We start from the raw sequence: 27,263 nt of genomic DNA on the forward strand, positions 1-27,263 counted from the left end.
GCCTTCCCTTTGTCCGGCCCCTGTGCATCGCTTTGAAAAGGCGTTGCATACCTTGGATTTGGTGCGGGCGCTCCGAATCTATGTGTCACGCACCGCTGCTCTTAGGCGGTGCACCTCTCTTTATGTGCTAACCACGGGTCAGCGCAAGGGTTTCTCGGCTTCTAAACCGACCCTAGCTCGTTGGATTAGGTCGGCCATCTCTGATGCCTACCAATGTTCTCAAGTGCCTCCCCCGCCGGGGATCAAGGCGCACTCGACCAGAGCTGTCGGTGCCTCCTGGGCTTTCAGGCACCAGGCTACGGCTCAGCAGGTTTGTCAGGCTGCCACTTGGTCTAGTCTGCACACCTTTTCGAAGCACTACCAAGTGCATGCTCATGCTTCGGCAGATGCGAGCTTGGGCAGACGCATCCTTCAGGCGGCTGTCGCCCATTTGTGAAGTTAGGTTTTGCCTACTTCTTAGTTTTCTGTTTATTTCCCACCCATGGACTGCTTTGAGACGTCCCATGGTCTGGGTCTCCCATAAGGAACGATGAAGAAAAAGAGAATTTTGTTTACTTACCGTAAATTCTTTTTCTTATAGTTCCGACATGGGAGACCCAGCACCCTCCCTGTTGCCTGTTGGCAGTTCTTGTTCCGTGTGTTTCACCGGCTGTTGTTGTAGACAGAGGTTCCGGTTATTCCGAGTTTTACTCTATCTCTACTTATGGGTGGATGTCCTCCTTCAGCTTTTGCACTGAACTGGTTAGATTGTCATCCAGGGGGTGTATATGCTCGGAGGGAGGAGCTACACTTTTTAGTGTAGTACTTTGTGTGTCCTCCGGAGGCAGAAGCTATACACCCATGGTCTGGGTCTCCCATGTCGGAACTATAAGAAAAAGAATTTACGGTAAGTAAACAAAATTCTCTTTATCGTTCCTTATGGGAGACCCAGACCATGGGTGTATAGCTTCTGCCTCCGGAGGACACACAAAGTACTACACTCAAAAGTGTAGCTCCTCCCTCTGAGCTTATACACCCCCTGAAGAACCAGATCTAGCCAGTTTATCTCTTTGTGTTCAGGAGGTCATACATCCACACATGCATTCTCATCTGATTTTTGATTTTTGGAAAGAGTTTGACGAAAAGCGGGTCCAAGCCTGGACCCCCGGCATGTCCCTTCTCACCCCACTGTGTCGGCGGTGCTATTAAGGTTGATTCCAAGGCTGGAGCCTTGCGTGCCGTGCTCCTTCACCATCCCTCCTGGGCTCTGGATTGAAATGGTAGCCAGCACGGTTCTCCATGCTTGGCAGGAGACCGGTCTCCATCCGCAGCCCTTCAGGATCCTGCTGGACGGAGCACTCATCCCCAGGGACTTGGAACCCTGCGTCTCAGCAAGCTAAGTACCTGAGACGTTTATATATTGGGGGTCCCTGTACTTTATTGTGGTGGGAGAGTGTGCTGAGTGATTTTTATGACATTTCCGGCGGGTTCTCTGGCTGTCGCCTGAGAACCGCGCCGATGGTGCCTGCGCGCCGGCCGCACCGCCGGAGGCCTACTTTCGGTTTCACTGCCCTCGCATGTCATTCATGCAGAGGGACAGCGCGGCTCCACCCAGCGGCCGTTCGGCACAGGGGAGGGACACTCCTCACTGGGTACATGTCTCCTCCCCTGTATGTCTCTATGACCCTCCAGATCCCGCTCTCAGAGTAGGTCCCGCCCCCCTCTCTTCGCTCCGGCGCCATTTTATCAGCGTTTTCTCTGCGATCAGCACTGGCTGCAGCATCCCTGCTGAGGTGCTTAGGGGTCCGGGCTTCGGGATCTGGAGGGCACACAACACCGCTCCAGCGGCCTGGTAAGCCACAACCTCTGGTTGTGGACCTCTGTATATACTCTCTGGGGGTCATTCTGGCAGAGCCCCCACTCCAGCAGCATGTCTCACACGAGGAGCAAGGCTCCAAAGCTGTATTCACTGCTTGTAAGCTCCTACAGCCTGAACCGAGCACATATCCACATTGTGATGCCTGCTCTAACCTGACAATGCCTCAGCCTGGAATCGCACCCACAGTGGTCCCTCCGGCTGCTCCGGCTCCGGTGGCTGAACCCCCGGCTTGGGTAGAATCCTTCTCTAGGTCTATCTCCCAGTCTTTTGCCGACTCCATGGGACAGCTGTCCCGGACTTTGCTGCACATCCATCAACCCCCTTCTCAGGGCGCCTCTGCTGCTAGGGCTCTCTCAGCAGAGCTCACAGAGGATTCTTCATCTGGTCCCAGACCCCGTCCTCCTAAAAGGAGACGCAGGGTCCCCTCTCCTTCCTCGTCCCTCGGCTCCGATTCACGAGCTGACTCGCAGGACGAGGAGGATGCCTTTACTGGGGGCTCGGAGGCAGATTTTTTCTCTCAACTCCCCCCTGCTCCAAGGCCGCCGCCTTCTCTCAGTCCGTGGCATCCTTGCAGGCCAACGGAGTAATTGTACCGGTTCCCGCCCGGGAACGGTTCAGAGGTTTCTACTCAAATCTCTTCCTAGTCCCCAAAAAGGACGGTTACTTCCAGCCCATCCTGGATCTCAAGCTTCTCAACAAGCATGTTCAGGTGCGGCATTTTCGCATGGAGTCTCTGCGATCAGTCATTGCCTCAATGACCCAAGGAGATTTCCTGGCATCCATCGACATCAGAGATGCCTATCTGCATGTGCCAATTGCAGTTTCACACCAGCGTTGGCTACGTTTTGCAATCGGAGAGGAACATTTCCAATTCGTGGCTCTCCCCTTCGGGTTAGCCACGGCCCCTCGAGTATTCTCCAAGGTCATGGCAGCAGTGGTTGCGGTTCTGCACCTCCAGGGGTTGGCAGTGATTCCTTACCTGGACGACCTTCTAGTCAAGGCTTCATCCAGCGCAGACTGTCAGCGGAGTGTCTCGCTCACTCTCGCCACTCTAACCTAATTCGGGTGGCTTGTCAATCTGCCCAAGTCCACTCTGACTCCGACCCAGAGGCTCACGTACCTAGGGATGCAGTTCGAGACTCTGCCGGCACTTGTGAAGCTGCCCTTAGTCAAACAGCAGTCCCCGCCGTCATTCCATCAGGCACCTGATGCAGGTGCTGGGTCAGATGGTGGCGTCAATGGAGGCTGTTCCCTTTACCCAGTTCCATCTGCGTCCTCTGCAGCTGGACATTCTCCGCTGTTGGGACAAGCGGACTTCCTCCTTGCACAGGCTAGTGGCTCTGTCGCCACAGACCAGGGGCACCCTTCAGTGGTGCTTCGGCCCCTCTCTCTGTCTCAGGGACGCTCCTTCCTGGCCCCGTCCTGGGTGATCCTCACCACGGATGCCAGTCTATCCGGCTGGGGAGCGGTATGTCTCCACCACCGAGCACAGGGCACTTGGACTCCGTCCGAGTCAGCCCTCTCGATCAATGTGCTGGAAACCAGAGCTGTGCTTCTGCCTCTCCTAGCCTTTCACCACCTTTTGGCGGGCAAGCACATCCGAGTCCAGTCAGACAACGCGACAGCGGTTTCCTACATCAATCACCAAGGCGGGACACGCAGCCGCCTGGCAATGTTGGAGGTTCAACGCATCCTTCAATGGACGGAGGACTCCAAGTCCACCATATCCGCAGTCCACATCCCAGGCGTGGAAAACTGGGAAGCAGATTATCTCAGCCGTCAAACCGTGGACAGTGGCGAGTGGTCCCTGCATCCGGCAGTGTTTCAGTCAATCTGCTGCAAGTGGGGCACTCCGGAAGTGGATCTAATGGCATCCCGGCACAACAACAAGGCTCCGGTTTACGTGGCTCGCTCCCACAATCCTCAGGCCCTTGCAGCGGACGCTCTGGTTTAAGATTGGTCCCAGTTTCGTCTGTCCTACGTGTTTCCCCCTCTAGCTCTCTTGCCCAGAGTTCTGCGCAAGATCAGAATGGAGGGCCGTCGGGTCATCCTCATTGCACCGGACTGGCCCAGGCGAGCTTGGTACCCAGACCTGCTCCATCTGTCCGTAGAGGTGCCGTGGCATCTTCCGGACTGTCCAGACCTTCTCTCACAAGGTCCGTTTTTCCGCCAGAATTCTGCGGCTCTCAGATTGACGGCATGGCTCTTGAGTCCTGGATCTTGACGGCTTCTGGTATTCCTCCTGAAGTCATCTCCACTATGACTCGGGCTCGGAAGTCTTCCTCGGCCAAAATCTATCACAGGACCTGGAGAATTTTCCTGTCCTGGTGTCGCTCTTCCGGCCATGCTCCTTGGCCTTTTTCCTTGCCGACCCTTCTGTCCTTTCTACAGTCCGGTCTGCAGCTAGGACTATCCCTCAATTCCCTCAAGGGACAAGTCTCGGCTCTGTCAGTGCTGTTCCAGCGGCGTATCGCCCGGCTGGCTCAGGTGCGCACCTTCATGCAGGGCGCGTCTCACATCATTCCGCCTTACCGGCGGCCCTTGGATCCCTGGGACCTCAATCTGGTCCTCGCGGCCTTGCAGAAACCCCCCTTTGAGCCTCTTAGGGAGGTTTCTTTGTCTCGTCTTTCACAGAAAGTGGCCATAACTTCCCTCAGGAGAGTCTCTGATTTGGCTGCGCTCTCTTCGGAGTCACCTTTTTTGGTTTTTCATCAAGACAAGGTGGTTCTCCGTCCGACTCTGGATTTTCTCCCTAAGGTGGTTTCTCCTTTCCACCTTAACCAGGACATTTCCCTGCCTTCCTTTTGTTCGGCTCCTGTTCATCGCTTTGAAAAAGCGTTGCATACTCTGGATCTGGTGCGGGCGCTCCGGATCTATGTGTCTCGCACCGCTGTTCTTAGGCGGTGCACCTCTCTTTTTGTGCTAACCACAGGTCGGCGGAAGGGCCTCTCGGCTTCTAAGCCGACCTTAGCTCGTTGGATTAGGTCGGCCATATCCGATGCCTACCAGTGTACTCTGCTGCCTCCCCCGCCGGGGATCAAGGCACACTCGACCAGAGCTGTTGGTGCCTCTTGGGCTTTCCGGCACCAGGCTACGGCTCAGCAGGTCTGTCAGGCTGCCACTTGGTCTAGTCTGCATACCTTTTCGAAGCACTATCAAGTGCATGCTCATGCTTCGGCAGATGCGAGCTTGGGCAGACGCATCCTTCAGGCGGCTGTCGCCCATTTGTGAAGTTAGGTTTTGCCTACTTCTCAGTTTTCTGTTTATTCCCACCCATGGACTGCTTTGAGACGTCCCATGGTCTGTGTTTCCCATAAGGAACGATGAAGAAAAAGAGAATTTTGTTTACTTACCGTAAATTCTTTTTCTTATAGTTCCGACATGGGAGACCCAGCACCCTCCCTGTTGCCTGTTGGCAGTTTTCTTGTTCCGTGTGTTTTCACCGGCTGTTGTTGTAGACAGAGGCTCCGGTTGTTCCGGTTCTTGCTCTGTCTTTACTTGTGGGTGGCTATTCTCCTTCAGCTTTTGCACTAAACTGGCTAGATCTGGTTCTCCAGGGGGTGTATAGGCTCAGAGGGAGGAGCTACACTTTTTAGTGTAGTACTTTGTGTGTCCTCCGGAGGCAGAAGCTATACACCCAATGTCTGGGTCTCCCAATACGGAACTATAAGAAAAAGAATTTACGGTAAGTAAACAAAATTCTCTTTTTTGCTTTTTTTTTTTTTATAGGATGAATATTTTTACTCCCTCTGAACTGAATGATTTTGAGCGTCTTGTGGAACGTCTAGCAATAAGTGGAAGATTGATGGATCCAGAAGACACTTCTCCAGGCCGTCCAGATCTTCATAATCAATTTATAGTTTTATGTGTTGAGCGTGGTCTCCGGTACATGCTGTACAGTTATCTAGATTGTCACAGGTATCGCCTAATACTTCTTACTGCTTGCCCCGTATTTCACTGTGAGGGTTTTTTTTATTTAAATAACAAAAAACATTTTGCCATACTATTACTTATTTTTAGAATTAAAAATGTAAAATAAGTAATATGGCAATAAAATAAAATTTTCTCTTTCCCTTTTTTCTTTTTCCCTTTTTTTTTTTTATTTCTTTTTTTTTCTGCTTTCCTTTTTTTCTGCTTTCCTTTTTTTCCTGCTTTCCTTTTTTTTCTGCTTTCCTTTTTTTTCTGCTTTCCTTTTTTTTCTGCTTTGCTTTCCTTTTTTCTTCTCATCTCTCTTTCTCTCTCTATTTCTCAAAACCTTTGCATTATGGCACAATGCATACTTATTCCACTAAAAGTCCTAGTACTTGTGTTATTAGAGAAGCCTTCTACTTCTTCCATTAGGTCATTTTCTTGACTCCTCAGATTGAATGACTGTATTGATGATATAGCTTACTTTGTGATCTGATATTCACAGATTAAATCCAGAATTGTGTTCTCCTTTGGCCGACACAACTTTACATGACACTTACCCCTGGTTTGGGTACCTGGTGCATAATCGACAAGTTAGTGACAACGCAGGTGAGATGTATGCTGCCTTTTCAGGCATTGCCACTATGGTCTTAGTGTTTCCTAGATGTTGTCTAATTCCTAATGGTTACATTTCCTCATCATTAGATGCTGATCGGATGTTCCAGGTCAGTCTGTCCAATGCCCATATGCTGATGCCCGGTTGCCAACCAAGTGTGAACAATATGCTCCTAGATGGGCATACTCTGCTTGCACTTGCAACGATCATGTATGCCCCTGGTGGAATTGATGGGGTAATTCATATCATTTTTACATAGTCCTTTCTTCTTGAAGGTCTGCTGTATACAATATTACTTAATTTTTCACAATAGATGATGAAGCAGCATGAAGAGCCAAACCTTTGCCAATGGAACGTGGATCTTCCATTATTGAAGATGGCATTGACCCCCTATCCCAAACTAAGGGCAGCTCTCTTCTCACAGCACCCATCCAATTGCGGATCACCTCCTGACATTACGCTCTACCATCTACTTCAGGTAGAGCGGATATCTCTTGAAAAATGGAAGATGGTGTATATTGATGCTGTATACATGAATTCATGTTTAATGAATTGTAAAATTGTTGCTCAAATATAATATTTGGGAATTTTAGTTTTAATGTCATATGGGGAGTACGGGAATCCCACTCATACATTAGCCCGAGCTACAGAGAAACTCTCGCTTATATAACAACCTTTTTATCAAAACAAGCTGTACTTGTGATTATTGGTATTGCCACAAGTCAGTCCTCGCCAACCCCCAAATAGTACTACAACTATTGATGCTGGGAAAAGGCCATTTCTCTGATGCCTCATTGGGGGACACAGGACCATGGGTGTTATGCTGCTTATCCATATGAGCACACTAAGTAGATGCAAAGATTTTAGCACCTCCCCTGCAGTATACATCCCCTGGCCCAGCCTGGCTACTTCAGTTTTAGCTTAGTGTCTATAGGAGGCACATCTCTGCAGACTACTGCAGGAAGAATTTTTTGTTTTTAGAGGGCGACGGTTTCCTTCGGGGACCGATTTCCCAAAACCATCAACAGGCGGGAACGCGGAGTGTCACCTCCCCGTACCCCCTTCTGCGATGCTGGATCCTAGGCTGTTACTCACTGGACGACGGTTCTCACAGGCACCGATTTTCCAGAGCCCAGAGAAGATGAAAACTTCCTCAGTCCCTCTGGCAGGCTCTGAGTTGATACATGCTCTGCACCAGCGTGACCAGGCAGCAGACTGCCATCTCCACATGAGGTGAGATCCTTCTGATTTCCAGAGCAGATAAAAAAACTTCCTCAGTTCCTCTGGCAGGCTCTGAGTTGATAAAAGCTCTGTGACCGGGGGCTTAAGAAAGGAGAGGCAGCTTCACAGCAGGCGTCAGAATATCCACACTTGTTGCCTGACAGGAATTGGAGCAAAGGTCAGATCCTCCCTGACTGTATTCACATGGGATGATAGCTGACTCCTGTATAGCATTCCACCTGTGGGGGGGGGAGGGGGAGAGCTCCCACACCCGCAGCTGCGGTACACTCATAGTTTTTTTCTGTCCACCATTGTTGTGCAGGGCTGGAGGGGGGAAGGGGAGTCCCTTTCCACCATTTTTTTTGTTTATTATATTTTCTCATGCCTTCTTGTCGGAGCTAAGCCCTGCCCCCTCCGACACTCGATAAGCCACGCCCCCTCACCAAAGCGCGCGTAACCCTCCTCACACAGGAGCTCTGCAGAGCATTGCTCCCTCTTGTTGTGATCAGAGACTGTGGGTGTCTCTCAGAGCTGGCTTCCTCCTTCCCACAGGAACTGGGACACAAAAGCAGGGGGGAGGGGTCATCAGGTTCTGGGTGAGTTATTTCCTCACTTGCACATTAGCTCTGCAGAGCATTGCTCCCTCATTACAATCAGAGTTTGTGGCTCATCAGCCAGGAGCTGCGGTCACATGTTTTATGCCCTGCACGACTACAGCAACAACTATAAGACTTTTAATGTATCCTGCCACGCTGAGCTACTAGGGGATGATAGCACCTCTTCCTTCTGTGAGTCCGGTGCCCCTGTAGCTCCCCCCCTCCCCCTCCGCCACCATCGCAGCAACCGCTGCCAGCCCAGAGCCTACGGCTCTCAGTCCCCCGGAATGGGCACATTTCCCAGAACCTGATGCTGGCTATGCAACATCGTCCTCACACCCCTTGGGGCCCCTGGACAGAACGCAGCCTGATGACAACTCTATAGAGGGTCCTTCTGATAAGAATCAGCCCTCTGCTTCACTGGTTGCAGATCAGAAAAATGGCATGACCCCCATGGTTCTCCCTCCGGGGTACACAGATGGGGTTCTCCCACATGTTCCGCGGTCTCTGAGGAGCCGGAAGAAGGGGAATGATGTTTGTACCGGGATGATTCCTTGGTTTCAACCTCCCCGAACGATCAAGCTGCGATGGACTCCCTTATTGCGGCAATCAACCAAACTCTGTATGTGGAAGATCTCCCATCCACTGCTACTGACCCTGTGGTCTCCTTTAAAAGGGTGAAGAAACCTCAAAAAAAGAAAAAAAAAGTTTTTTGATGCCGCTTCGGTATCTGTAAACTCATGGGAGTCCCGGTACCCCTTTGGCTTAGCTGACTCTAAGGGCTGGCCCGATCCGGCCTCAGTGGACCCTCACCCAGCTTCCCGCCTGCCTGAAGGACCCTCCTGTCTTTTACAGACAGACAAGTGGAGCAGCTTGATCGCTCCGCCTTGAGGCTGCGGGTCCCTCTCCCCTTCCGTGTGGGTCGCACAGGCACCAGGACTACCAGTTTCCCTCAGACCCTCACAGATGTAAGGCCAGAGTCACACTTGCGAGTCTCTCATTGAATCACCTGGCACAGACTCAAATTCTCCTAACAGGAGCGGGTCGGTTGCATGTATCTATGCAGCTCAGACGCACCTGTCTAGTGAGTGTGCGGCCATGACGGGTGATGCAATGAGAGACTCACGCGAGTTATACGCAAGACACTTGCAAGTGTGATTCTGGCCTAACAGTTCACATTGCTGCGGCGGCAGAGTAGAGTACCTCAGGCAGGCCTCCCTCGACGCTGCTACCTGCGCAGTTATTGCCGCCTCAAATACCATAGCTATCCGTAAGGCCCTCTGGTTCCGATAATGGAGAGCGGACTCTGTCTTTAAGAAGCCTCTCACAGTACTCCTTTCCAGACCGATGGTTTGCCGATCGTCTGGACAGGCTCTTTTTTTCTGACGCCAAAGGAGGAAAAGAGTACCTCCCTCCCCCAACTCTAGCCCAGGATGTTTTTTACTAGACACGCAGGGCCCGACCTTCTCAGCCCTCCCAAAGTCCACTTCGTCCTGGCAGTCTAGACAAAGACCTCCTCAATCTGGGCCGCCGCCTCAGACCACAAATGGGTGCGATACCTTGAGTCTTCCTGTTACCACATTGAATTCCGGACCCGATACCCTGGTCAGTCTTTTCTCTCAAAACCCCCCAAAGGCTCCAAAACACCGCGAGGCCTTCTCCTCACCAATCCACTCCCTCCAAACGGCGGGGGCGATGGTACCTGTTCCGGACGGCGAGAGGTTCAAGTCCTTCTATTCCAACCTCTTGTGGTCCCCAAAAAAGGACAGGTCAGTTCGACCCATCCTGGACCTCTAACACCTGAGCAAACGTGCACGTAAGGAGATTCAGAATGGAATTCCTAGGGTCCTTTATTACCTTTATGGTCGAAGGAGAATTCCTTGCCTCCCTAGCTATCAGGGACGCGTACCTGCACATACCCATCGCTCCAGCTCACCAAAAGTTCCTCCGCTTCGCGGTTCAGGACTTCTTTTTTTCATTTGTGGCCCTACCCTCAGCTCTGCCACAGCACCAAGGGTCTTAACAAAGGTCATGGCGGCCGCCATGAGTGCCCTTCATGCCAGAAGAGTGGCTGTTCTGCTTGGCTTGAATGACCTCCTCATAAAGGGCTCAACCAGCGTGCAGATCTCTGTGGGCATCCTATCCCGCTTAGAGCGGCTTCTGACTCCAGTCAAATCATCCCCGGTTCCGTCAAAATCAGTCACCTCCCTGGGCATGTCCCTGGACACCCTTCGGGGCTTGATATTTCTCCCTCAAGACAAGGCGACCGCTCTACAACAAGCGGTACACTGCCCTCTACGTACTCCTCTCGCTCCATACGATTCAGTATGAGAGTGCTAGGTAGGATAGCGGCGGCTATAGAGGCAGTGCTGCTCGCTTAGCCACACCACCGCCCACTGCAGCTTGCGCTTCTAGCTGCCTGGGACAAGAGCCCCTCTTCCTTGGACGAACTTTTCACCTGACACCTTCAGTCAGGTATGCGCTTTGCTGGTGGCTTCAGTCCTCTTGAATATCGAGAAGGAGATTTTCTCCCCCAAGTGGACTGGCTACTCCTGACCACGGACGCCAGCCTCTTAGTCTGGGGAGCAGCGTACTGGCTCCACACTGCTTCGAGACGTTGGACGCCCCAGGAGTCTTCCCTTCCCAGAAATCATCCTGAAAATCAGCGCGATCTTCTCGCACTCAGGTCATTCCTCCCTTCTGCGAGCAGGTCGTTTGGTCCAATTGGACAATGCAACAGCTGTGGCCTATGTCAATCGGCAGGAGGTACCAGCAGCAAGACAGCTTATCTCGAGGTCCTCAGGATCCTCACCTGGGCCGAATCGACGGGGGTCTGTGTTTTCAGCGTTACACATACCGGGAGTAGAGAACTGGGTGGCGGACCTTCTAAGTTGCCAAGGCCTGGCCGCCGGAGAGTGGTTTCTCCACCCAGAAGTGTTCCCACACATCCTCACTCGCTGGGGTACACCAGACGTGGATCTAATGGCCTCAAGGTTGAACGCAAAGGTACCCGCGTTCTTAGCCACGTCACGTGATCCACAGTCCATTGGCGTTTCGTTTCAGTCTACCTTACATGTTTTTCGCCTCTGCCCCTGCTGCCGCGAGTAATCAGGAAGATCAAAACAGGAGACCCGGTGATACTAATAGCACCGGACTAGCCCAGGTGCGCCTGGTATGCTGAATTACTACAATTGCTCATGGCGCCTCGTAAGCATCCCAGACCTGCTGACCCAAGGGCCCATTTCCCATCAACTCCAGAGACCTGAAGCTGACGGCCTGGCCATTGAGACCTGGATTTTAACAAGAGCGAGATTCTCTCCCGCGGTCATCTCCACCATGTACAGTGCCGAAAGCTGTCCTTCATCCCGTATTTACCACCGTACGTGGAAAACTTTCCTTTCCCAGTGCAGGGAATCTAATGTCCAACCTATGCCTCTGGCGATCCCCAGAATTCTTGATTTTCTTTGTCGCTCCATTGGGAGACCCAGACAATTGGGTGTATAGCTACTGCCTCCGGAGGCCACACAAAGTAGTACACTTTAAAAAGTATAACCCCTCCCCTCTGCCTATACACCCTCCCGTGCATCACGGGCCCATCAGTTTTTAGCTTTGTGTTGAAGGAGGCACACATGCACACAAGCTTCACATTTTAGTCAGCAGCAGCTGCTGATTATATCGGATGGAAGAAAAGAGGGCCCCCCACAGGGCCCCCGGCATGCTCCCTTCTCACCCCACTAAGTCGGCGGTGCTGTTAAGGTTGAGGTACCCATTGCGGGTACAGAGGCTGGAGCCCACATGCCGTTTTCCTTCCCCATCCCTTAGAGGCTCTGGGAGAAGTGGGATCCTAACCGGTCACCATTCACTGGGACCGAGCTCCATCCGCAGCCCCTGGGGGAATCTGACGGACAGGAGCCTGGATATCATCAGGGACAGGGCCCTGCATCCATAAGGTACTCTGTGTCCCCTGAGGGACGGGGCATGCAGCGCCTGTGTTGCAGACGCCGCAGCGGCTCCTGTGTGGTTTGTGAGACCGGGACTACCGCGCCGACCGCGCCTGTTTGCCGGCCGCGTTTTTAACTTTAGTCCCCGGCTTTTGCGGCCTAGTACCATATACTCCCGCCCCCGGGCCTGCCAGACAGGGGTAAGGGCGGGACGGCCGACTGGACGTCGGCAGTGAGGGCTGGAGCATACTTTGGTATCCTCCTCCCCCCTCACTGAGCACTGTGGGGCACCAGTTTCCTGCACTTTATTAGGCACGCCCACGGCTCCATCCTCCCCTCAGAACGCTGGCAGCCATTGTTATAATCACTGCTGCCGGTGGGGGATTTGAGAACGAGCTCCGCAGTTCGGGGAGAAGTGGGATCCTAACCGGTCGCCGTTCACTGGGACCGGGCTCCCTCCGCAGCCCCTGGGGGAATCTGACGGACAGGAGGCTGGATATCAGGGACAGGGCCCTGCATCCATGAGGTACTCTGTGTCCCCTTAGGGACGGTGCAGGCAGCGTCGGTGTTACAGACGCCGCAGCGGCTGCTGTGTGGTTTGTGAGCCGGGACTACCGCGCCTGTTGGCCGGCCGCGCTTTTAACTTTAGTCCCCGGCTTTTGCGGCCTAGTACCATGTACTCCCGCCCCCGGGCCTGCCAGTCAGGGGTGGGGGCGGGACGGCCGACTGGACGTCGGCAGTGAGGGCTGGAGCATGCTTTGGTATCCTCCTCCCCCCTCACTGAGCACTGTGGGGCACCAGATGCCCGCACTTTATTAGGCACTCCCATGGCTCCCTCCTCCCCTCAGAACGCTGGCAGCCATTGTTATAATCTCTTCTGCCGGTGGAGGATGTCAGAATGAGCTCTGCAGCTCTGGGAGTCCCAGGCAGGGAATCTGGTGGACGCACCACCGCTTGGGGCGGTTGGTAAGCCACACCAGTTGTCAGGTGCTGACCCCCCTTGAGTACAGAAGTATGTATGTATATATATATATATATATATATATATATATATATATATATATATATATATATATATATATATATATATATATATATATATATATATATATATATATATATATATATATATATATATATATATATATATATATATATATATATATATATATATATATATATTTCTTCAGCGCTCTATTGGGAGACCCAGACGATTGGGGTATAGCTACTGCCCTCCGGAGGCCACACAAAGCACTACACCAAAAGTGCAAGGCCCCTCCCCTTCTGGCTATACCCCCCCGTGGTATCACGGGTACTCCAGTTTTTAGCTTTGTGTGCGAAGGAGGTCAGACATTCCATGCATAGCTCCACAGATTTTAGTCAGCAGTAGCTGCTGACTATTTCGGATGGAAGAAAAGAGGGCCCATATAGGGCCCCCAGCATGCTCCCTTCTCACCCCTGGATGGTGTTGTAAGGTTGAGGTACCTATTGCTGGTACAGGGCTGGAGCCTCACATGCTGTTTTCCTTCCACATCCCCTTGGGGGCTCTGTGGAAGTGGGATCCTGCCGGCCTCAAAGCTCTGACGCCGGGCTCCATCCACAGACCCATAGCACCTGGTGGATGCCGAGCAGGAGTACCATCAGGGACCGGACGGCCCTGAACCTGACTGTGTGGCCATTGAGTCCTGGATCCTATCGTCAACAGGCTTATCCCAGGGAGTGGTAGCCACAATGAGACAAGCTAGGAAGTCAACTTCTGCTAAGATCTACCACAGAACGTGGAAGATTTTCTTAACCTGGTGCTCTGCTCAGGGAGTGTCTCCCTGGCCATTTGCATTGCCCACTTTTCTGTCTTTCCTGCAATCAGGGTTGGAAAAGGGCTTGTCGCTCAGCTCCCTTAAAGGGCAAGTCTCGGCACTATCCGTGTTTTTTCAGAAGCGTCTAGCACGTCTTCCTAAGGTGCGCACGTTCCTGCAGGGGGTCTGTCATATTGTGCCCCCGTACAAGCGGCCGTTGGATCCATGGGATCTGAACAGAGTACTAGTTGCTCTCCAGAAGCCGCCTTTCGAGCCTCTCAAAGAAGTTTCTTTTTCTCGCCTGTCACAGAAAGTGGCGTTTCTTGTTGCGATCACATCGCTTCGGCGAGTGTCTGAGCTGGCAGCTCTGTCATCCAAGGCTCCCTTCTTGGTGTTCCACCAGGACAAAGTAGTGCTGCGCCCCATTCCGGAGTTTCTCCCTAAGGTCGTATCCTCGTTTCATCTTAATCAGGATATATCCTTGCCTTCCTTTTATCCTCATCCGGTTCACCGGTATGAAAAGGACTTGCGTTTGCTAGATCTGGTGAGAGCTCTCAGGATCTACATTTCCCGCACGGCGCCCATGCGCCGTTCCGATGCACTTTTTGTCCTTGTCGCCGGTCCGCGCAAGGGGTTGCAGGCTTCTAAAGCTACCTTGGCTCGATGGATCAAAGAACCAATTATAGAGGCCTACCGTTCTGCTGGGCTTCCGGTTCCTTCAGGGCTAAAAGCCCACTCAACCAGAGCCGTGGGTGCGTCCTGGGCATTACGGCACCAGGCTTCGGCTCAACAGGTGTGTCAGGCAGCTACCTGGTCGAGTCTGCACACTTTCACCAAGCATTATCAGGTGCATACCTATGCTTCGGCGGATGCCAGCTTAGGTAGAAGAGTCCTGCAGGCGGCAGTGACATCCCCGTAGGGGAGGGCTGTTTTGCAGCTCTAACATGAGGTATTTCGTTACCCACCCAGGGACAGCTTTTGGACGTCCCAATCGTCTGGGTCTCCCAATAGAGCGCTGAAGAAGAAGGGAATTTTGTTACTTACCGTAAATTCCTTTTCTTCTAGCTCTTATTGGGAGACCCAGCACCCGCCCTGTTGTCCTTCGGGATTGTTTTTGCTGTTTGCGGGTACACATGTTGTTCATGTTGAACGGTTTTTCAGTTCTCCGATGTTAATCGGAGTTAATTTGTTTAAACCAGTTGTTGGCTTCCTCCTTCTTGCTTTGGCACTAAAACTGGAGTACCCGTGATACCACGGGGGGGTATAGCCAGAAGGGGAGGGGCCTTGCACTTTTGGTGTAGTGCTTTGTGTGGCCTCCGGAGGGCAGTAGCTATACCCCAATCGTCTGGGTCTCCCAATAAGAGCTAGAAGAAAAGGAATTTACGGTAAGTAACAAAATTCCCTTCATATATATATATATATATATATATATATATATATATATATATATATATATATATATATATATATATATATATATATATATATATATATATATATATAAATATTTTGTATACATTTTCTCTATTCGGCAGCATTATTTGCTTTTGGCTATATCTCTAAGAGGAGACAACAGCATGTCGTCCGCAGAAAGCAAGGGGGCCAAGGGACAGGCTTATTTTGCAACCTGTACCTCTTGTGCGGCTATGTTACCTGCAGGTTCCACCTACCCTCATTGTGACAATGCTCGGCCCCTGTGGCACTCACTCAGCCGGAGCCTCCGGCACTGGTGGGACCCTCGGCTCAGGTGGTACCGCCGGTTTCCACTGCACAGATGGAAGGGACAGAGTTTACATTTTTGACTGAGAAACTCTCTGAGTCGCTTCACATTCCATGGCTCAGTCTATGGACAGATGGTCGGCTAAGATACTAGAAGCTTGGCAGTCCAGACCGGTAACACAGGGCTAGGGCACTGTGAGTTCATCGCCCCCAGGCCCCTCTCGGTCGGTACAGCAAAGGGCTCCTGGGGTGGCACCCAGATCCCACGGTGAGAACTCCGACACGGACCGCAGCCTCAGACAGGCTAAGCGGGCTTGCTGGGAACCTTCCCCGATTTCATCAGCGGTTCGGGGTCTCAGCAGGAGGAGTCTCTGGAGGATGAAGCGGAGGTCGCAGCTCAGGGCTCTGATCCTGACGTTGCTCTCAATTTGGATACACCTGAAGGGGACGCTATAGTAAATGACCTTATAACGTCCATCTACCAGGTGCTAGTCCTTCTCCCCCAACTCCACCTATAGAGGAGTCGGCTTCACAGTAGGAGAAACACCAGTTTAGGTTTCCCAAACGTACCCGGAGTGCTTTTTTCGATCACTCTAACTTCAGAGATTCTGTCCAGAAGCACAGAGCATTACGGACAAGCGCTTTACTAAGCGCCTTAATGGCACACGTTACCCTTTCCCCCCTGACGTAGTTAAGGGTTGGGCTCAGTGTCCCAAGGTGGATCCTCCAGTCTCCAGACTGGCGGCTAGATCCGTAGTATTAGTGGCAGATGGTTCATCGCTCAAGGATGCCACTGACAGGCAAATAGAGCTCATGATGAAATCCATCTATGAAGCCATAGGCGCGTCTTTTGCTCCGGCCTTCGCAATCGTGGGGGCATTCCAAGCTATCAGCTTGTCTGTCCGAGACTAATGAGGTCGCAAGTACCTCTGCCCCGCAGGATGTGTCTTTGACTTCTCAGGCGTCGGTTTTTTCGTCCTACGCCATGAACGCCGTCCTGGACTCTGCGAGCCGTACAGCGGTAGCATCTGCCAATTCGGTGGCAGTCCGCAGGGCCATGTGGCTACGCGAATGGAAGGCAGACTCTGCGTCCAAGAAGTTCTTAACCGGTTTGCCATTTTCTGGCGACCGTCTGTTTGGCGAGCAATTGGATGAAAAACCGATGGGTGAGAGACATTCCGTCTCACGGTTACAGGATAGAGCTCAGCTCTCGTCCTCCGACTCGTTTCGGCAGATGGAGTTGTGATCCCCGTTCCGCTTCACGAACGTGGTAGCGGTCTTTACTTCAACTTTTTTGGGGTACCAAAAAAGGACGGATCATTCCGGTCCGTTCCGGGCCTCATTCTGCTCAACAGACACGTGAGAACCAGACGGTTTCGGATGGAATCTCTCCGCTCAGTAATCGCTTCGATGTCCCAGGGAGTCTTCCTAGCATCAATCGACATCAGGGATGCTTATCTCCATGTGCCGATTACACCAGAGCATCAACGCTTCCGGTGTTTCGCCTCCGGGTCGAACACTTTCAGCTCGTGACTCTGCCTTTCGGCCTGGCGACGGTCCCACGGGTCTTCACCAAGGTCATGGCATCAGTGACGATGGGCCTACACTCTCAGGGACACTCGGTGATCCCTTACTTAGACGATCTCCTAAGTCAAGGCACCCTCCCGGGTGGCATGTCAACACAGCCTGAACATTGCTCTGGAGACTCTCCAGAGGTTCGGGTGGATCATCAATTTCCCAAAGTAAAAATTGACACCGACCCAATCACTGACTTTCCTCGGGATGGACTTTCATTCTCCCTCAGAGATAGTGAAGCTACCGTTGGACAAACAGAGTTCGCTGCAGACAGGGGTGCACTTTCTCCTTCGGGCCCAGTCTCACCCCTTGAGGCGCCTCACGCGCTTCCCAGGGAAGATGGTGGCAGCAATGGAGGCAGTTCCCCTTGCGCAGTTTCATCTGCGTCCACTCCAATGGCACATTCTCCGCAAATGGGACAGGAGGTCGACGTCCCTAGACAGGAACGTCTCTCTTTCACTGGCAGACAAAGCCTCTCCTCAGGGGTGGCTTCTTCCCACTTCTTGGTTGAAAGAAAAATCCTTCCTGCTCCCATCCTGGGCTATGGTCACGACGGACGAGAGTCTGTCAGGGTGGACAGCGGTCTTCCGCCACCACAGGGCTCAGGGATCCTGGGCTCTGACAGAGTCCTCCCTTCAGATCAATGTTCTGGAGATAAGGGCAGTGTAGCTAGCCCTAAAGTCGTTCCAGCGGTGGCTGGACGACAGGCAGATCCGGATACAGTCGGACGTCGCCACGGCGGTCGCGTACATCAACCACCAGCACAGAGCGCTGGCGGCGGACGCATCAGTCCAGGACTGGTCGCAATTTCGACTGCCTTATGTATTTCCTCCTCTGGCGCTGCTGCCCAGGGTGTTACTGAAGATCGGGTCCGACTGACGCCGCGCCATCCTCGTCGCTCCAGACTGGCCGAGGAGGTCGTGATACCTGGATCTGTGGCACCTCACGGTGGGTCGACCGTGGGCACTCCCAGGACCGACCAGACTTGCTGTCCCAAGGGCTATTTTCCATCTGAATTCTGCGATCTTCACCCTGACTGGGTGGCCATTGAGTCATGGCTCTTAGCGTTCTTAGAGTTATATCTATCACGCCTTTCGCAGAAGGTGGTCTTCTTAGTGGCAGGCACATCACTTCGGAGAGTGTCTGAGCTAGCAGCGCTGTCATGCAAAGCCCCCTTCCTGGTGTTTCGCCAGCATGAGGTGGTTCTGCGTCCGGTCCCGGAATGCCTTCTTAAGGTGGTATCCCCCTTTTCTTCTCAATCAGGATATCTCCTTACCTTCTTTTGGCTCTCATCCAGTTCACAGTTGTGAAAAGGATGGCACTTGTTAGATCTCGGGAGAGCACTCCGGCTCTTCTTTTCGCACACTGCGCCCCCGCGCCGTTCTGATGCGCTCTTTGTCCGTGTCACTGGCCAGAGTAAGGGGTCGCAGGCTTCCAAGTCAACCTTGGCTCGGTGGATCAAGGAACTGATCCTTGAAGCCTACCGTTCTTCTGGGCTTCCGATTCCTTTGGAGCTGAAAGCCCATTCTACCAGAGCCGCAGGGGCATCCTGGGCATTGCGTCACCAGGCTACGGCTCAGCAGGTGTGGCAGCACTACCTGGTCGAGTTTGCACACTTTCACGAAACACTATCAGGTTCATGCCTATGCTGTGGCAGATGCCAGCCTAGGTAGGCGAGTCCTTCAGGAGGCGGTTGCTCACCTGTAAGAGAGGGCCGTTTTTTTCGGCTCTTTTTATCGAGGTATTCTTTTACCCACCCAGGGACTGCTTTTGGACATCCCAATTGTCTGGGTCTCCCAATGGAGCGACAAAGAAGGGAATTTTGTTTACTTACCGTAAATTCCTTTTCTTCTAGCTCCTATTGGGAGACCCAGCACCCGCCCCTGTTCCCTTCGGGCTGTTGTTCTTTTGTGTACACATGTTGTTCATGTTGAAGGGTTCTTTTGGTTCATGGTTTCAGTTCTCCGAACATCCTTCGGTTTGAATTTACCTTAGACCAATTTATAAGTTCCTCCTTCCTGCTTTGGCACCAAAACTGATGGGCCCGTGATGCACGGGAGGGTGTATAGGCAGAGGGGAGGGGTTACACTTTTTAAAGTGTAATACTTTGTGTGGCCTCCGGAGGAAGTAGCTATACACCCAATTGTCTGGGTCTCCCAATAGGAGCTAGAAGAAAAGGAATTTACGGTAAGTAAACAAAATTCCCTTTTTTTTTTTTTTTTTTTTTTATTTTTGCAGTCAGGTTGCAAAAGGGGTTGTCCCTCAGCTCCCTTAAGGGGCAGGTTTCATCTCTCTCAATATATTATCAATACCGCCTAGCTTGCAAACCGCAAGTCAAGACTTTCCCCAATGGCGTTTCCCATCTAGTTTCCTCGTATAAACAGTCGCTGGACCCATGGGACCTCAATCTCGTTTTGGACGGTATCCAGAGGTCCCCCTTTGAACCTCTTAAGGAATCTTCTCTTGCTCTTCTCTCCTGGAAGGTAACATTCTTAGTGGCAATTACGTCCATCAGATAAGTTTCGGAACTGGCAGCACTCTCTTGCCGCGAACCCTTTCTGATCTTTCATCAGGACAAGGTGGTTCTACGCCCCCTTCCGGATTTTCTTCCGAAGGTTACTTCCCCGTTTCATATGAACGAGGACATTGTTCTGCCTTCCTTTTTTCCACACCCAGTCCATAGAGTGGAAAGGTTTCTATATTCGCTAGACCTTGTGAGGGCTCTCAGATATTACGTACCCAGGACAGTCCCTTTAGGAACATGGAGTCCTTGTTCGTCATTCCTGAAAGGCTTAAGAAAGGACAGGCAGCTGCATAGGCAACGCTGGCTCGCTGGATTTGCTCTGCGATCTAGGAGGTCTACCGCTTGCAACTCAAGCCCATTCCTAGTAGGCTGCGGACTCATTCCACGCAAGCAGTTGGTGCCTCTTGGGCCATTAGGCATCAGGCTTCAGTGGAAAAGAGGTGTAAGGCTGCGACCTGGTCTTGCCTACATACTGTTTCAAAGCATTACCGAGTCCATACCCAGGCTTCGGCTGAGGCGAACCTAGGTAGGAAAATTCTGCAAACGATAGTCGAGCACCTATCTCAGTAGATAGCTCCTGGCTATCTGGGACTGGTTCCTAGTCCTTGGGTTGCGTTGTTTATTGTTTACCCACCCAGGGACTGCTTTAGTACGTCCCATGGTCCTGTGTTCCCCAATGAGGCGTCAGAGAAAACCGGATTTTTGTGTACTCACCGTAAAATCGTTTTCTATTAGCCATCATTGGGGGACATAGCACCCTCCCTTTTGCCCTGTTGTGCCTTAGCTTTTTTCTCTCTCAGTACTTTTTTGTTATGAGTATTCACTCACGTTTTTTGTTACTTGTTCTCCTACTGCTTGTGTACTAAAACTGAATTAGCCTGGCTGGGCCAGGGGGTGTATACTGCAGGTGAGGAGCTAACATCTTTGCATCTTTGTCCTCCTATGGATAAGCAGCATAACACCCATGGTCCTGTGTCCCCCAATGATGGCTAAGAGTAAACGATTTTACGGTGAGTACACAAAAATCCGTTTATCTTGAAGGGGCTGGGTCCTCCGGACCAGGAACAGCTTGTAACTAGCAGTTGCTGATGGGACACCTACAGTGCTGGCCAAAAGTATTGGCACCTTTGCAATTCTGTCAGATAATACTCAGTTTCTTCTTGAAAATGATTGCAATCACAAATTCTTTGGTATTATTATCTTTATTTAATTTGTCTTCAATGAAAAAAAAAATAAAAAAAATTGTCATAAAGCCCAATTGGATATAATTCCACACCAAACATAAAAAAGGGGGTGGACAAAAGTATTGGCACTGTTTGAAAAATAATGTGATGCCTCTCTAATGGGTGTAAGTAACAGCACCTGTAACTTACCAGTGGCACCTAAGAGGTGTTAGCAATAACTAAATCACATTTGCAGCCAGTTGACATGGATTAAAGTTGACTCAACCTCTGTCCTGTGTCCTTGTGTGTACCACATTGAGCATGGAGAAAAGAAAGAAGACCAAAGAACTGTCTGAGGACTTGAGAATCCAAATTGTGAGGAAGCTTGAGCAATCTCAAGGCTACAAGTCCATCTCCAAAGACCTGAAAGTTCCTGTGTCTACGGTGCGCAGTGTCATCAAGAAGTTTAAAGCCCATGGCACTGTACCTAACCTCCCTAGATGTGGAAGGAAACGAAAATTGCCGAGAGATTTCTATGCAAGATTGTGCGGATGGTGGATAAAGAACGTCGACTAACATCTAAACAAGTTCAAGCTGCCCTGCAATCCGAGGGTTCAACAGTGTCAACCCGTACTATCCGTCGGCGTCTGAATGAAAAGGGACTGTATGGTAGGATACCCAGGAAGACCCCACTTCTTACCCCGAGTCATAAAAAAGCCAGGCTGGAGTTTGCCAAAACTTACCTGAGAAAGCCTAAAACGTTTTGGAAGAATGTTCTCTGGTCAGATGAGACAAATGTAGAGCTTTTTGGGAAAAGCCATCAACATGGAGTTTACAGGGAAAAATAGAGGCATTCAAAGAAAAGAACACGGTCCCTACAGTCAAACATGGCGGAGGTTCCCTGATGTTTTGGGGTTGCTTTGCTGCCTCTGGCACTGGACTGCTTGACCATGTGCATGGCATTATGAAGTCTGAAGACTACCAACAAATTTTGCAGCATAATGTAGGGCCCACTTTGAGAAAGCTGGGTCTCTCTCAGAGATCATGGGTCTTCCAGCAGGACAATGACCCAAAACACAGTTCAAAAAGCACTAGAAAATAATTTGAGAGAAAGCACTGGAGACTAGTAAAGTGGCCAGCAATGAGTCCAGACCTGAATCCCATAGAACACCTGTGGAGAGATCTCAAAATGGCAGTTTGGAGAAGGCAGCCTTCACGTCTCAGGGACCTGGAGCAGTTTGCCAAAGAAGAATGGTCTAAAATTCCAGCAGAGCATTGTAAGAAACTCATTGATGGTTACCGGAAGCGGTTGTTCGCAGTTATTTTGGCTAAAGGTTGTGCAACCAAGTATTAGGCTAAGGGTGCCAATACTTTTGTCTGGCCCATTTTTGAATTTTTGTGTGAAATGATCAATGATTTGATTTTTGTTTCATTCTCTTGTGTTTTTTCATTGCAAGCAAAATAAATGAAGATAATAATAACAAAGAATTTGTGATTGCAATCATTTTCAAGAAGAAACTGAGTATTATCTGACAGAATTGCAGGGGTTCCAATACTTTTGGCCAGCACTGTATATGCACTAAAGGAGCATATGGACAGGAGTGTTATCATGAAGTATCTCTTTTAGGCAATGGCGTAACTAGAGTCCTATGGGCCCTGGTGCAAAATTTAGACCTGAATCCCAAAAACCTGTTGATCGGATGTAGTATTCTCCATTCTGGCTTTTATTCTGTTATAATGCTGTAATGAGGCCTCTAGTTTTGGCCCCCATCCTGTAATAATGTCCACCATCCTGTTCCCCATCCTGTAATAATGCTCCTCATCCTGTATGTCACGCTGCACTAAGATGTAGCCCAGAGTAGTACAGCAGAGTCACCACCAGGTGGCAGCAGAGTAACTGCACACTGTACTAGAACGTGACCAGGAGTAGTACAGCAAAGTCACCACAAGGTGGCAGAAGAGTAGTCAGAGAGCTGTGTCAGCAACAGGAAATCAAAACAAAGTAGACATGGGAATGAACTCAGTCAGAAGCAAGCAAAAAGGGATCAGGAAACGAACGTTAATAGAGAAAGCCAAATGGAGAGACCGAGCTAAGCCAGGGACAGGAGCATAAGTCAAGTGCCGGGAAGTACAAACTACAAACAAAGGTATGACAAGTGGAACGAGGCCGTGGAAGGACAGACAGACACAGGTTCGGCAGGAGAGGGTGCACGGCAGGACAGATCGGGTACCTCAACAGAGCCAGCTACACACACACTGAGACATAGACTATCACTGGCGCTGAACCAGAGCTGCAGCACCCAGATATAGCATCCCAGAAACCAGAATAAGGCAGGGAGAAATTAACCCCTGACATGGCCAGGCCAGAGCTGGGGATACCACAGGGGCAGATACCGGCCTGGATCATGACACTGTAATAATGTTCCTCATCCTGGCCCCCATGCTGTAATAATGCTCTCATCCTGTAATAATGTCCTCCGTGCTGTAATAATGTTCCCTGTCCTGTAATATTATCCCCCTATCCTGACTCCTATTCGGTAATAATAGTCTCCATCCTTGCACTCCTCTCCAGCACATTTAAAATAAACCATTCTTCTTACCTGTCCTCCCTCCTATGGCAAGCAATGTTCTTTTCCATAGTATGTGCAGGGAGGCAGGCAGCGAATGGTCGTGATATCATGCACCTCACATAACTGACACACCGATGTCAGGTGTTGGCCTTTGATTGGCTGGCGGTGTGTGTATAGCTATTGTGGTGCAGGGAGCCAGTGGTTCTCGGTGCCGCTATACATTACAGCTGAGAACGCACATTCATGGGTCCGCTCATGGTTGCACCCTCTGCGACTGCAATTTTTATACCCTTAGTTTTAAGTCCCTGATTTGGTCATGGATGATTGACACATGTTCTTTGCGCATATAGTAAATATGCGCTAACATATATATGGTTAAATGGAAACTTGCAAAGTTATATCAGTGTGTGATTATGATAAAGAAACATTCAGGCTTAAATTATGGCATGTAGAAAAAGTAGTAAATAACCTGGCTTATACGGCATACACACTGATGGCAAGAGACTCCTTACTGACTAAACAATTTGTGTTCGATCTTCATGGTAATGAAGTTACTTGCTCTTTCTTATAACCCCATGGCTGTCAAAGCCGTCAGCTGGGGACCCTGGAAGTGTTGGGACAGTGGTGGATCCACTAGGGGAGTATTGCTTCTTAGCATTTCATACGTTTATCACTCTGTGTTGCTTTCTAAACATCGAGTGTCTGGACAGCACCTTTTAATTATCTGAACCTTTTTTCTTCAATACTTTTCTCCTTTATTTAGGCATTGTCACCTTTCCATCCTGCTCATTTCTTCACGTGGCAGCCTACAAATTCTCTGGCATCAAGTGGTAAGTAACCTGGTATATGGCAAATAAAGGCACGTCACCTGTAGGCACTGTTAACTTGCTTTTTTTTTCTTTTTCCTTTTTTACAGACACCGGTTCAGCAGTACCACACTGCTCCTGCCCGACGTTAGTCAAAAAACTGTCAGTAGTGGAACATCTGGATGCGTTTTTCTATTTACGCAGTGGCCGGCCCACTGTCGCCTTTGCCACTTTTCTTGTGCATTATCTCTTGAAAAGCAAATATCCAAAGCAGCTGTAAGCCCAGAGTTTCAATTTAAGTAATATGAGCGATTTAGACCCATTGTTCTTAATGTGCACATTACTCGCTTTACCATCATGACTTTATACCGGTATTTCCCCTCTGTCTGACTCCCCTAAATTCTATCTTTGTGACACCTCACTTCTTTATATCCCTTTTTCATTCTTTTGTATTTCAGGATTCAGCAGGTTGCAGAGGATGTGTACTCCTTGGCCTTGTCCTGCTTTCATGCCCCCGTTGTCATTTCCTCCTGTGTTTGCTTCCTTGAGCTACTTGGACATAGTAGCTACAGACTCCGCATGGATGTAAATGTGGCCAATGTGATCCTGCGGCACAGCTCATCTCTCCAGGAGGAGGCAGGACACATAGCCCAAATCCAAGCATTAGGTATGATGAATGATATTTGTTAATGTTATTAAATTGACATATTACTACTTTTCTTAACAATCCTATCAAGGCTGCAGTTATCCCTGTTGCTTGTGCACCTTTTTCTACCACATATTTTCCTTCCGCTCAACTTCCCATTAATATGCAGTACTTTGTGACCAGCCAGCTTCTTTAGCAAAGACCTTTTGTGCCTTACCCTCCTTGTGGAGTGTGTCAATGACTGCTTGGATATCTGTGAAGTCAGCAGTCCTATGATTGTGTAGCCTCCTGAACCAGACTAAGGGACCATTTTAAACGCTTAGGAAGCCTTTGCAGGTGTTTTGTGGTAATTATTCTAATTTTCTGAGATAATAACTTTTGGGTTTTCATTGGCTGTAAGCTATAATCATCAACATTAACAGAAATAAACACTTAAAATATATCACTCTGCTTGTAATGACTATATAATGTGTTTCCCTTTTTTGTATTGAATTACTTGGTGATATTCTAATTTATTGAGATGCAGTTGTAACTCTTGCACATTACAATGCCTTTTTTTATTTTATATAGCCCAGAGATTGTCAAAATTAGTGGAAAATGAAAAAGAGGCTGCGAAAGATCTCTTACTGAGCTTGGAAGATGTTGTGGAGGCAAATTTGCAGCAGGAGGACAGGTATGATGTACACAAACACAATTTTGCTGCCAGGGCTGTGCCTTGTAAGAACAGTGAAGTTTTTATATGGATGTCAGTAAGAATGGATTTGTGGTCATGAATGATGTCTGTTTTTTTCTTTAGTCCGCTTCCTCCTCCTAGTTTATGGGTCACAGTGGTGCAGTTCTGTCTCCTCCATGGTATTCCTATGAGCACCAGCTATCTGAAGTATTGTGCACAGAGACAAGACTGGCTGCAGCTGCTGGTACAGGCTTATAGCACAGAACAGGTCTGTCCATTCCCAATCACTCCACCATTACTAGCGTGTGTTCTACTTTTCTCTATAGTTCATCTTTCCTCTTTCTTTTGCAGGTCATTTATGTCTTGGACGATTTAAATCCTGTTCTCCGTAGCCATATCTCCCTTGCGATACAAGACACCGTCGCCAGTGATTGTTCCTTGCAAGAAATTGTCAGTGATGCAAACGCAGATAATCTCCACCATGTGCTCCTGAAATGCCTTAGTATGGAAGAACCAGGACAGATGCTTCTACAGGAATGTATGAGATGGAGAGTGCCTCTGTTCAGCGTACTGGCCGCCTCTACACAGGTGAGAAAAAAAAGACAATTGCACTCTGAAATGCTAAAGCATGACAACCATGAATGTAAGAATATATATATATATAGATATGCAGTACTGCTAAAGGAAATCTAAGAAAAAATTGACATAATTAGCATACAAAAACGGCCATTTTTTTCATCTGCCCAGTAGCCACGTCAAGGCATACCTTTTATACTGGGCACTTACTCTGAACTGAAGCTTCTCTTTGGGTTTAAAAAACCCCTATGTATGGGCAAGTAGGAACCTAGTATATAAGATAAAATCACCTGTGGCTAGTGGGGGAGGGGAGCACGGTCAGAAGGTATGACCCTATTAATCTAGACAAAAAGACTGACTGCACTCTCAAAACTGCAATGTGAACAGGTGCATAAGAAAAAGTGTATGCTAAAAATCTCAATTATTTTCTTAGATTTCCTTTAGCAGTAATACATTTCTATATTCTTACATTCATGGTTTTCGTGCTTTACCATTTCAGAGTACAACTGTCTTTTTTTTTTTTTTTTTTTTTTTTTTTTTTAATGTCCTGTTCAGTTATGCACCTGTTCACATTGCAGTTTTGAGAGTGCCGTCAGTCTTTTTGTCTACACAAGTGAGGACCGTGAATCGTATGGAGGATTTCATGCACTCGTAACATCAAATTAAAGCACTTTACATGGGTCATTAGAAGTAATGTGTAACATAGTATTGGCCAGAAAAGTGTAGGCATTCAGGTGCTAGCTTGTGTTGTGGCTTGGCTACTATTGTGGCACCACATGTCTGTACGGACATGATCTAAAAAGGACTTGTAACCTTAATATAAGCTGTTAGGAGAGGTTAGGACTAGTGATGGGTGAGCGTGCTCACCATTGCTTGTTACTCGACTGAATTGCTCCGACATGACTCGAGTACGGAGCATAATGGAAACCAATGGGAAACTCGAGCATTTTCAAACTCAGATGCTCGATCGAGTATGTAGCTGTGTTGAGCATGCTCACCCATGACTAGTTAGGACACATCCTTTTTTTTTTTTTTTTTAATCAGATACATTTTTATTTTTCACCAAGTATACAA

At 49.6% G+C, this 27,263-nt stretch overlaps 1 protein-coding gene across 1 annotated transcript in view; it reads left to right on the forward strand.

The window, feature by feature from the left end:
• Nucleotides 1-27,263, forward strand: part of SPG11 (SPG11 vesicle trafficking associated, spatacsin) — a 124,599-nt gene that overhangs the window by 43,488 nt on the left and 53,848 nt on the right. The window contains exons 17-26 of the mRNA XM_075346095.1: nt 5,588-5,776; nt 6,273-6,376; nt 6,473-6,618; nt 6,697-6,861; nt 24,252-24,318; nt 24,405-24,570; nt 24,753-24,961; nt 25,511-25,613; nt 25,737-25,881; nt 25,965-26,201. Coding sequence (XP_075202210.1) covers nt 5,588-5,776; nt 6,273-6,376; nt 6,473-6,618; nt 6,697-6,861; nt 24,252-24,318; nt 24,405-24,570; nt 24,753-24,961; nt 25,511-25,613; nt 25,737-25,881; nt 25,965-26,201 — 1,531 coding nt within the window. The remainder of the gene's footprint in view (nt 1-5,587; nt 5,777-6,272; nt 6,377-6,472; nt 6,619-6,696; nt 6,862-24,251; nt 24,319-24,404; nt 24,571-24,752; nt 24,962-25,510; nt 25,614-25,736; nt 25,882-25,964; nt 26,202-27,263) is intronic.

This window comes from Anomaloglossus baeobatrachus, chromosome 4 (assembly GCF_048569485.1).
Source record: "Anomaloglossus baeobatrachus isolate aAnoBae1 chromosome 4, aAnoBae1.hap1, whole genome shotgun sequence".
Classification (NCBI taxonomy): domain Eukaryota; kingdom Metazoa; phylum Chordata; class Amphibia; order Anura; family Aromobatidae; genus Anomaloglossus; species Anomaloglossus baeobatrachus.